A 12668-nucleotide genomic window follows, 5' to 3' on the forward strand; every position below is an offset into this window, starting at 1 on the left:
AGGGAAACAATATCATGTTGAGTCTGAGAGAAAAGTGGTAAAGCTCTCTTTATTATTTGACCTTGAGCTGGGAAATAGATATCATATAATAGCTCAGATGAGTGAAAGAAAAGCCATTAAAATGCTTAGGAAAATATTTCCAAAGTCTGCCTATATTGACTCTGAAGTTAACAAGAAACATGAACGGGCCAAGCTGAATCTTGCTTGTCTAATTGCTGATCATGAGACTGAGAGAAACAGGGCTGTTAGTAAATGGCTGTGATTCATACCTGACAACTGTCTCCAAGAAAAAGTTGGGAGAGGCCAGAATAATCCAGCTCTGGTTTTGCTGGCCACTTCTACAGAGGATCTTTTAAAACTTCATTTTTCCAAAGATGGCACCCTTTCCCAATTCTTATAAAGGCACCATGTAGGCTACCAGAGGCCCTAAGGTGTGATTAAGAAGGACGATTTGGAGAACCTTGGTGAGAATATGATAGACTAGCATTCAGACTCTCTCTTTGTCATCCACGGATTACAGAGGTCCCCAAATGACTGTCTGGTTCCAAGTCTTGTGTATGATCAGTCCTCAGACATGTGGGAGAGTACCATCTCTCCAGAGCATTTATTTTGGACATACCCCAAAGGTGATTCTGAGACTTAGTTGATGACATTACTCCTTACAATTTTCTTTTCCTGGAGAATGAGTTCATTGTGTGCTACTAATCTTGCAGAGCTGGACAGACAAACTGACTGTAATTTGCCTATACAGTTTCCCTCTCTCCTTTCACACATCTATTACATCCTTCTGAGGTTCAATTAATTGGCAACTTAAGTGTTTCTTAAAACATTACACACTGGGTGAGTGTGGCTGGCGCCCCCTAGACACTTACTAGACTTGTTTTGCAAGGCCACTGCCGCCAAGCCTTCAACTAAATGACCTAGGAGTCTGCAATTTTGCCAATGAAAATGACGCTAAAACAAAAGCAAAGACAAAAACCTACAAAAAATAAAGAAGAGGAATATACTCTCAGAGGGACATACACGATGGAAATATGCTTATAACGAATTCCATGACTCCTTTATTGGTCTTCTGGCTGCCGAAAAGAACCAGATCTAGAGAACTTCTCTTGGATTACCTCTATTCCCTTTCCCTTGGCTAATTAAGGAACATAGCCTTCAGGCTTTAATTTGGAGCAAACAAAGCATTAACGCCAGCTTTCCTGTGGCAGTTGTAGAATATTACCACACTGATGAATATTTAAAAGCAAGGCATGTTTCCAACCCCAGGGTCTGTGCCCCTATTGATAAGTCTCTTTTTATTAAATGAACTTTAATTACTTAATAATTAGACCTTCCATAAGAGGAGATGGGGATCCTGATAGTCTGCCCAAGAGGCTAGAGGGCAAAGCAGGAGAATGTGCCATTTTCAGATTAGAATTTCAAAGAGGGAGTAGGCCCAATCTGCAGAATGTGTGGGTGGCAGAGAGGCCTCCCCAGGGGCAGAGAGTCTAAACCTGGGCTGTGAAATGCTTGATTCCACTTTTGCTTAAAAAGCAAAATAGTTCAGAATTAAATGAATCAGAGTTTGTGTGGAAGATATTCAAACTTTCTGACTGTCTGGATGTGATGGAAAGATTTCTCCTGATCTGTGTGGTGTGTGTGTGCATGGGTGGAAGGAAGGGTAGGAGAGACTATTGTTCTCATTATTTTAATTCTGAGAGCCTAACACATTTGATGTCCCTGCAGATTTGGCAGCTTTTCATTTATTGCCATGGTGATTTTTTTACCTCTTTTTTTTTTTTTTTTTTAGCATCACAAAAGAAAAGCCCAAATGAAAAATGTTTGCTGCTTTTGCTATTAACATTTCTTCTGCCCTGGTGACAGTTTGGTTGTCCCTAGCTCCTGAAGAAATATCTTTTGGCCGGAACCTGATTGATGGCTACAGCCATTGCCTATGCTATCCCAGATGGGTGAGGGCTGGCTCTGAGGAGCTGATAACTTTGTTCCTGGAGACAGTGATTCGAGGGGAGGATGGGGAAATCTCATTTAAAATGTTTATCACGGGTCCACAATTTAAACTTATGGGACTTAGATAAAATTCTCGTTGATGCACAAGACATAGCTCTTTTTCCCCCCATAGATTCTATTTTCAAATGAAAGGCTCCATGAGTTGACATTTATGTAGCCTCAACTCTTTCTCACTTTTCCTAAAGAAATTTCTGTCTTCTCCCTCTCTTTATGTTTCTGTAGTCATTGCTGTCATTCTTAGGCCTTCTAATATTTAGGGCTTGGGAGATTATATATATATATATATATATATATTCAACAAATATTTTATGGACATCTATATGCCATGTATTGTGCCAAATACTCAGAGTACAGAATAAAATAGATCCAGCCCTACTTTTGTGGAATTTACAAGTTAGCCGGGAAGATGACTATTAAATTAATTCTACAGTTAAATGATAACAATCGAAATAAGTGCTGCAAAGGAGACCTATAAGAGCAATTCTGTCTGGTTTCGAAGGAGTCCTATTGGAGGAATTGAGAATTCTCATACTGTGTCAGCTCTGTTAACACTTACATATTTAAGCACCATGTTACTGAGGAGCTCAAAATACTGAAACCTTCACTCCTTGCATGGGTAGTTAGTAAATGTTCTAGAAAAGAACTGTGGTTATAGCTGTTTAACAAGCCTCGAGCAACATTTAACAAAGTAACATATATAAATAGACACTTAGTGAATCATTTCGGTGTTAACATTAGTATTAGAGAATAATGGGTCTTTTACAGAAATCAAAATAAGCAGGGTGGGATGTATTTCTCCATGGTATTCTCATAATGGCTATTCATCTCTTTCTAACAGCATCTAATGCTTACTATATAACTATAATTAGGATAGTTGACATAAATAAAACCTCTGATGCTGAAGCCTAGGCACTTTTACTGACTATTAGCCACTTATAATATTTGAATTAGACGTGTTTGTGTTTACCATTTCTAGGACAGGATAAAATGCAGCTCAATATGTATCTGACTTTTTCATATGTAAAACAACATGTTCTATTATTTTAATAATTCCTGAATTGCTCCCTCTCTAGGTGCTGGTGTTTGCTAATGCACGGATGTGCAGATATGTGTAAACCTGTAAGGTGGTTGGCAAGGGATACTTCCAAGTATCAGTGTTTCTAGATTTAAAGCTGCCATTGCATCCTGTGCCAGACTAGGTGTGAAGGTAGGAAGCCTGACTACAATTCATTCTGGAAAACAGCCTCTTGTCAAAGCCAACACTGAAAGGCTCTTATGAAAGCACCAAAAATAGGTCTGCGTGCTATTTTTAATAGTGCAGTACTTCAGGCTGAAGTTTGTGTATAGGGAGAATGTTCATATTAAACAACCCAGTACTGTGCCCATTCTAGGAAGTCGAGCAGTGGGGAGGTACTGATATATAATAGAAACTCCTCTTGAGATATTTTCACTTGGTTTGGTGAAATAAGGTATTTTAAGGAGTATAATAATTCAGTACTCAAGCTTTTAAAAACACGTTTATGCACAGTGTAAATATTTGAATCAGTTTTGCTCCCATTACAGTTCCATCTATAAAGTGGAGATAACAACACTTAAAAGAGCTGTCATAAGGATTAAATGAAGTCATTTTAAAGGAGTTTAGAATAGTATAAATCATAAAACTGAGACCTTGTGCAAGTGGGAAAGTGGAGAAGTGACCCCAAGTAATCAGACACCCAGGTATGTTCATCCCAAAGTGCCCTAAAATGAAGAGACAACAGTTAAACATAATTATCAAAATTTGGATGTTTACAATGCTCTATTTAAACATTTAGAGTCATGTAGAAACTAGAAAATATTTATTTTCTTTCAGTAGGTATTTAATATATTCTGTGTACATAAAATATGAAAAAACACATATACAAATGTGCAAACACTTTTGAGGCTTTTATTTATACAATCAAGTATGTTACACTCTCTGTGACTTATGAGTGCTATAAAAATGCAAAAGGTTGGGAGATGATTTCCTGGAAACAAGACTAGGGAAATGGGTATTTTTTGACTCAGTATCTTAAGAATGACTATATTTTTGATAGGTAGATATTAGAAGAGAGGGTACACCCCTTTGGAGAAAATATCATGAGAAATAAGAGGAACCCATGTTTAGAGCATAGGTCAGTTCAATATGTCCAAGAATTATTTTATGAAAGATGAGCCCAGAAGATGCATTGTCCTAGATACTTGGGTACCAGAAATTGGGGTATAAGACAATATTAGAAAATTTTTGAAATGTCAGAGTTTTCTGAGTGAAACAAAAAATGGTCATTTAGGAACACTGATTTTTTGACTATGCTTGAAATGGACTTGGGTTAAAAAGGAGTAGAGATAGGAAGACCATTTGGGCTGTGATTACAATGGATCAAATATGATCTAATAAGTTTAAACCAGGCTTTTTTTTTTTTTTTTTATCAACAGGCTCTTGTACAGGTAACTATTTTTCATGAGGATCTAGTTAATATTATACCTGTGTTTACGAATGAAGCATAGGAATTGTTTGTATTGCATTAGAGCATTAAATGACTCTTCTGATAATACTGTATTTCATTCTTATGAGTTACAGTGAGTTTAATGTTCATTACTAGGTGCTCATACTCATGCCTTGAAAATATAGTACTAAGTTGATAGCCTATAACTTATTCTTTTAATGCCGTTGCTGGTTTGTACACCACCATGAGATGTGAGTGCTACAATTCAGCACAATATTGGGGGCATTAATTCAAGCCATGCAGAGCCTCATAAACTTAGAATTGCTTTTTGATATTCAGGGTTCCTTTGTAGAGATAAAAAAGAAAAAGCTACGAATCATATTTACAATTCCTCACTATGTCAAATAATCAACTGTTTGAAATTCTCAAACATTGTTAAATTTTAAATAGGAGGTGATTCTGACCCCTGTTTATTAAGATGTGAAATCACCATAGAGTACATACTGAATAAGCATGTGAAACAATAGCCAATTCCATCAAGTCTGACTATATTAACATACACTTTCATGTGTCCTGTATGATTCTTCCAGCTAGTAGTTTATGTAAAGGAACCAATTGCTGAGTATCAACTTGAATTACTCTTTTATATTTTATTATATGCCCTAGATTTTTGCAAATGGATTTTTTTAAGATTTTTTTTTTAATTTTAATTTTTCAATTAGTTTCAGGTGTACAGCCTAATGGCTAGACACGCAATTGAATTTTTTGAATACCAAAGGCATTCAGGTGTAAAATAGATATTCAGAATTTTATGCAAAGTGTATAACTTATATAGGACCATATATCTGAATATATAAAAATGTCCAGATATTTTATCAACTTTTCAGAAGTATTTTATTCTTTTCTGAATTGTATAAAATATATAACTCTCATATGTGGGTATATTATTCCCAACTATCTTGCCTTAATTACAAAATAAAATGCTAGGAATGAGGAACAAGAAGAAAATTATTAAAAGAGCCAGACATTTGTTTGAATATCCGTTGGCATACATAACCATCACATCATCTGGCCACTACTCATTGTTGTTTTGCCTCGTGTAGTAAATATAAATCATTCTCTATTCAAGTACATGTTTTAAATCCATAGTCAGGTCAATCTGTAGTAGATTAACATATGTTCTTTTGAATAGACTTAAGACTATGCACTACAGGCAGCCTAGAAATTGGACTTTGAACAATGAGCCAGTGCACAAGTTAACTAATTCCCTTTGGTAGGTAGAATCATCACAGTTGTAGATTAATTCTGACAACTAAATGAGAAAAATAGAATTAAATTCATGCCTGGAGCCCTCTGTAGATGCATCTATAGTGTTGAGACAGTTCCAAATTCTAGAGTCTTAACTGGGGAACCAGATGAGTAATTTTAGTACATATATGTATCGGATAAATTTCAATTGATAAATTAATATTTGCATCAATATTAATGTCTTTCCATGGTCTAGAATTAATTATTTTTACTAAAGAACAATCTTAATATCGCATCTGTTTATGTAAGAGGAACTAAAATGAGGGATATACGATCTTTGGCAGCTTGTACCCATTCCATATATGATGTTGATGGAATTTCCTATTTCATAAATTCAATTATCTTGTCTTTCAGACTCTATTCCCTGAAAAGGACATGAAACGCCACCTTTACCTAGGGAAGGAGACTTCTCTACAGCATTTCTGATTGTCTCTCATATTAAATTATGATGTTTTGACATAGGCCATCTTGCTTTTGCCTTTTTGTCTGCAGCAAAATTTTCATCAGATCATAGGGAAAGTGAGCTTTGTGAGAATTAAAAGATCCAAAATAAAACTAACAGTATTTAAAACCAAGCACAGTAGAATTTTTTATTGACTAAATATTGATGAAAAATTTCTTGACAAAATTTAAACCAGGATCTAGGAAATTTTAAGCTTGTTAAAAGAAATTGGTAAAATAGTCACAGTAACATAAAATATGATTAGGAAGACTTCATGTGAACCCCACACTGATGAATGAATAAAATTTTATAAAATACACATACAATGAAAATAATTCCAGTAAGATTAAAATGAAAATAGAAATACTGCAATATAACTGTGATGAATAGAACATGAGTCAAAAGATTAAGCTTATTTAATTGAATTAACAACTCTACAAAGAAAATCAATCTGTCAGAAATGGCATAATTCACACATATTTGTAATCATACAAAAACGGTTTTAGGTCAAAATATTAGGGTAGCAAATATCTATCTGTTCATAAAAGGAATTCGAGTGGGCGGGATCAAAATACCTTCTACCCTTTGCAGGAACAACATCACAGTGAAAGATGCTTCTCTCTCACCATGCTTATGGTCAGTAATGGCCAGTTTATTTCTTTGTTTGTCTTTTCTGTTTTCCTCTATAATCATTCATTTTCACGTGTTATTTCACATGAACATCATAGTGATCATGTAAGTTGAGTTAGCTCTTCTCCCATTTTATAGCTGTTTTGTGTGGTCTCAGCCTACAGCTAGACCCGCCCTGTGATTCTTAACAATAATTGCAAGATGCCTTCAGCAGCAATTATGAGAAAACTTTGATTCATTACTTACAGGTCCCAGAAATTACATGGCATACAGTGAAGTTAGGAGTGGAGAGGTAGGGATGGGTTTATTGGGCTGAGGATGGGAGCCTAGGGTTATTCTTCATTGGTGAATTTAAAACCTAAGAGTGAGAAGAGAAAAAAAGTAGCAGCCCAAATGGTCAGTTATCTAAATCAACCAAATCTCTAAAACAAAGGAGCCTGGGGAGTGAGTGGGACTGCCTATTTATTTAGTTATGTGGGTGCCATGTTTTTATTCTGGATAGCCATCTTTGAAATGGATGCCTCAGCCACCAAAGTTTAAGTGTCACTTGCATTATAAAACAGAAAAAACGACTTTTTGAGCTTACGCGACGATAGTCCATAGAAATGAGAAAGTTACCAAAGAACTTGCATAGAGTAGATGGCCCAGCCAGGCTAGAAACATAAACTAGTCTAATTCCAACTTTAGTATTTTTTACTACACCACAACCGTAACTGGCAAATACTGATGGACATTTACTTTAAGCCATCAGCCAATAAAAGATTGTTCTTTGTTTCTGTCATTGGTGGTTAATACCACCCATTTTTCTTGAAACTGCCTCACGCTATCCCACATGGCAAGGCCATCATGAACCCCCGAACTTTGCAATTCTCTGTTCAAAGTCAGGTCACTGAGGGAGCGCACAGGACCGGGATTCGGAAGAACCAGGTCTTGATTGCAGGATTACCATGTAATAGCAATGTGAACTTGTGCGTGGGATTTCAATTCTGGAGCCTCAATTTTCGAATGTGTAAAATTAGGATGATCTTGTCTGCTCTGTGTATTTCACAAGGCTGTTTTATTAACCAATAATAACAAAAGCAATAAAGGTCTAGAGGTTCGTGGCAATGTCATTAGCGTTTTTAGCCACAGAAACTACTCTAGTGCCAGCCACATAACGTGATAAAATGAGAAGAGCCAATGAGATGAAATTTGAGAAAATACTTTGTAAAATATAATTTTCTATAAAGAATACAAATGTGATTACTTTTATTGGTAGTTATTGTGCCACCTCTGAAAGATGTATCCTTCCTTCTTCGTTTTTCCCCTAGGACCACTTAGGTTCTTGTCCCAGACAGAATCTGTCACCGCCTTCATGGGAGACACAGTGTTACTCAAATGCGAAGTCACTGGGGAACCTATGCCAACAGTACAGTGGCAGAAGAACCAACAAGACCTGACGCCAGTCCCAGGCGACCCCCGAGTGGTCGTCTTGCCCTCTGGTGCATTGCAGATCAGCAGACTTCAGCCAGGGGACATCGGAATCTATCGATGCTTGGCCCGGAACCCAGCCAGCTCAAGAACGGGAAATGAAGCCGAAGTCAGAATTTTATCAGGTATTATAGTGCTCTTTATTTTTTCCAGATTTATAGTCTCCAGAATAGTTTAAGCCACCATTTTTCTTTTTTAAGTAGTTTGTATTTATTTGAAGTTCTGTATTGCTTACTGGGGTTTTGTTTTATAATTTTTCTTTTCTTTTCTCTCTGATGCCATTAGATGAGGATACACCAGAAGCTTTTTCTTATTTTTCCATGTCTTATAGCTGAAATTTCTGGAGAAAGATATTTGCCTTGTATTTGGCTTCAGCCATTTATTTACTCATTCCATTCATATATAATGAATGCTTCTTTGTGCAAAGCCCCCCACAAAGCATTTTTTACGTATTACTTTATTTTCCTCTGATAATACTCTCAAGAGGTAGTTATTACCCCCATTATCTAAGGATGAAGGTGAAGCTTAGCAAGATTAGAACCTTCCCCAAGTTAATATTAAACATTTATTTACTCATCTGTTCATCCAGTCATTTTAGAGTAGCATTCTGTTTACTACTAGGAATATGTCATGAGTGACTAAGACTGACACAGAGAGCCCGTCTTATTAGAGTTCTGGGTGAGCATGGACGTACACATAATTACATATTAACAATAAAGCATGATTGATAGTACGATAAGGAAGATTGTTTCTCTCCATCTCTTATCAGCCTTTCTCTTCTCTGGCAAATCTCTAAGACTCCGGGCTCCTTTTCCTTTCCTAAATAATCAGAGACTGGATTGGATATTCTCTGTGATCCTGTTTCTTCCAATAACTGCCACTATCAACTATCCATGTAATATCTTCTTTCTTATTTGGTCTCACTTCTAAGGTTTACTTAGACTTACTAGTGAGAATCACGAAAAAGGCATATCCTTGAGAAATTGTGCTGGGCTCCCTAGCAAAGCACTGATGTTGGCTTTTGTCTCTGCACTCCGTAATTATCAAAAGTTCTTTAGCTAGGTGTAGGGTCACATTCCTAAGTCATTTGAAAAGCAAACCAGCAATTTGATTGAAAGTTTTCAGATTCTTTAATAAGAATATCTCTAAAACCTCTTCTAACTCTTTTGTGTATTTTCACCTCCCTTAGTCACAGAGCTACTGACTTAAAAATGCCAGTAACCATCAAGAACACTGTTACCTTCCATCCACTAGGCAATAAAAGATGCAAATGTAACGTTTATTCCCAAAACATACATGTATTTATTTAGGCATCCATTAGATGCACAAAAATTTTAAATATTTACATTCATATATTCTTAATAATGCACCTGTTAAGTTAATGACATGGGAAGCTTAGGTAGGCCACACAGAAAATTGGCAGGAATATGTTTGACAATCTTAATATGACTGAGAGGTTGTTTCCCTGTGGTATTAAAGGATAAAGTTAGACTAATTAAATATTAAATCTGAAATGAAAGTTTTGAAAGACACAGAGACATTATCATCAAATCACCATTTACCTTTATTTGTTCACCTTGTAAAACACATTTGCATTGTAATCCATGGAGATTTCTTTAAAGCCAAATTTCATATTGTTAATTTGGCTGCAATCAAGAATTTGTTGCTATAGTTTAGAAGTGTCTGGGTATTTCTACTTGGATGGAAACTGATTTTTAAAAAAATCATTACATTTAATGAGAACTTTTCTCCAAGTTCTATTTCTATAATATAGACCTCAAAAAGGAATATGATTGAGGTAATAAACACCCCCCACACCCCAACACTCATATCCACTCATGTTATTGTCATATTTGATTAAGTCTACCTCATTTGTTATTGATCATACAAAAGAATTGATTAAGGAATATATGTCTGTCCCATTATTTTTAAGTTTGCAAGTTGGTTTAGAGGTCAGATACACAGATCAACAAGTACAACAGTGAGTGAGAGATAAATAAATGAATGAATGAATTCATGGCCAATCCTAGTTTCTCTTAGTTGCCACTTATGGTTCTCTCATTTTTAAAATCATATTAATCCTTTCTGAATCAATTTCCACTTTCCAGTTTGAGGGATTAATAAATTACGTGTATAAATTGCCCATTCTCTATTCTAGCACTTATTTAATCCAGTAGGATGGAGTCAATTACAACAGAAACTCATCATATTATTTACAGGACTTAGGAGCATTAAAATGATATCTGACTGGTTGTCACTCTTTAAAAATATATGTGTACATATATTCTTCCAGGGTCATTTAAGTGCCATGTTGAATGAGGAAGTAATCTGTTTCACTATTTGAAGCTTTTCAAGTTTGTCTAAAACTTGTTTATACCACATTCATATAAAGTATTTGAATTTGTGTGTGTGTGTGTGTGTGTGTGTGTGTGTATAGACAGTTAATCTAGTCCTAAGAAACATAGATTTTAATGTACTTATTCAAGTTTTTGTAAAATCTATTTTAAGTTGCCACTTTTATATAACAGATGTTTAATATCACCTAATAATTGAGATCTATTAAATCCAGATCTTAAGATTCAAATCGCTGTTTTGAAACGTTATCTTTGAACAGGCAGTTCCCATTTATTCACTAAATAAGTACTTCATTCAACAAACTTTAAGCTAATCTTAAACACCTGTCATCATACTGGTTGCTAGGACTACAGAGTTAGAAGACTATGCCCTCAAGTAGCTGTAGTCTAGTGGGGGAAATAGATAAAGCAAGCAGACTGTGCTATGAAAGAAGAAAGCACAGAGTGACATTACCACAAGAAACACCAATGCGCTAGTCTTGAAGAACAAGTAGTAGGTAGGCAAAGAGAAGTATACACCGGAAAAATAGAGCATTATAAGCAAAGCATAGAGAAAAGAGAAATAAACGTTTCAGAGGAAATGCACATATTCTGTTTAACTGGATCATAGGGCACAGAAAAGGTTGGAGGGGGACAAGGTGGAAGTAAGGAAAATAAATGGAAAGAAGGAAGATAAGACAGAATGTGTGGCATTAATCCTTCAAAGAGTTGACCCAAAGCTGCTACTAAAGTAGATATCAGAAGGGGTTCAGAATAAAGATGGGTAGAGAGATATTAAGGGCAGGTCTTAAAAACATATCAAATATGGAATATGAGTGTGGGGTGGAGTTCAGGCTCACTAAAAGCTAGGATGTGGCACTTTTTACGGAGATTGGGAGTGGAGGTAGTGGTGTATTATGTTAAAAAAATTACAAAATTTTAAAAGAGATTTTCCCATAACATTTTATATTTTCCAGATTAAATTAATAATTATTCACTTTATTCAAAGGTAGGAGAAATTGGTAATTAACTCAATTTTTTAATTAATGTTTTAGGACAGCAATAGAAGTTTTGCTTAGGAGGAATTGTACATTTTTAGCAGGTTAAGTACACGTTAAACTGTTGTAAGTTTTTTTTGAAGCATTGATAACAAAACACTAAGTAAGAGTTGAGATGGTTTAAAATATCTTATTGTATGCAATGGAGAATATATGAGAGATTAAAGTGCGCATCATGATTGTCAAGTTCACTTTATTCAGTTTCATCAAACCTGGCTGCCAAGAACTATATTGAATTGCTGAATTATAAATCTGCTCCGGGCCCTAGGTTGACTAAAATAACTGGCTCATACATTAAAACTTTTATTTCAGTTTTCTTAGTGGCCTAATTGAATTGATCAATTGTGATTCAATCTATTATTCATTTATTTAATTCCAATTAGATGACCCTGGGCCCTGGATAGACCTGAACTAGATATCTGTATAATTAGAGTCTTTGGCTTTTAGTGGAATAAATTGGACTAAAATATATTTCAAACCACTTTTTTCTATAATTATTTTTATTGAAATAAGTTTCAACATACACTACACCAAAAATCATATTATTTAAAGGGAAATTACGTTTTTGTTTTTTTTAGTTAAAAAATACAGTTTCAGTTTTGTTCGTCACTAAGAATTATTAACTCAGTGGGTGTATTAAACTTTTGATTTGACTAGATATTACTTATACTTAAAAATGAATTCCATTCTGATGCCATTTGTTTTTATAATTTCTACAGAATAATGATCTGTAGGGAATAACAAAGAAGACATATTCTTTGCATCAAACCAGACAAGTTAATTCATGTAGCTGTATGACAACATAACGCAGGGATGGTAAATTCAGGAAAACACATTTAATTCCAAATCAAAACAGACAAGATTAAGTCAATTCTATGGGGAACATTCTGAAAGTCTACATAGAGATGATTACTTTTCTAGACCATCAGGAGAGGAGAATTTGTAGAAAGAT

At 35.2% G+C, this 12668-nt stretch overlaps 1 protein-coding gene across 3 annotated transcripts in view; it reads left to right on the top strand.

Moving 5' to 3' along the window:
• Positions 1-12668, top strand: part of DCC (DCC netrin 1 receptor) — a 1187310-nt gene that overhangs the window by 658921 nt on the left and 515721 nt on the right. For all 3 annotated transcript variants that reach the window (XM_036230053.1, XM_036230054.1, XM_036230055.1), the window contains one exon: positions 8166-8450. In XM_036230053.1, the coding sequence (XP_036085946.1) occupies positions 8166-8450 (285 nt within the window). The remainder of the gene's footprint in view (positions 1-8165; positions 8451-12668) is intronic.

This window comes from Rousettus aegyptiacus, unplaced genomic scaffold (assembly GCF_014176215.1).
Source record: "Rousettus aegyptiacus isolate mRouAeg1 unplaced genomic scaffold, mRouAeg1.p scaffold_m13_p_12, whole genome shotgun sequence".
Lineage (NCBI taxonomy): Eukaryota > Metazoa > Chordata > Mammalia > Chiroptera > Pteropodidae > Rousettus > Rousettus aegyptiacus.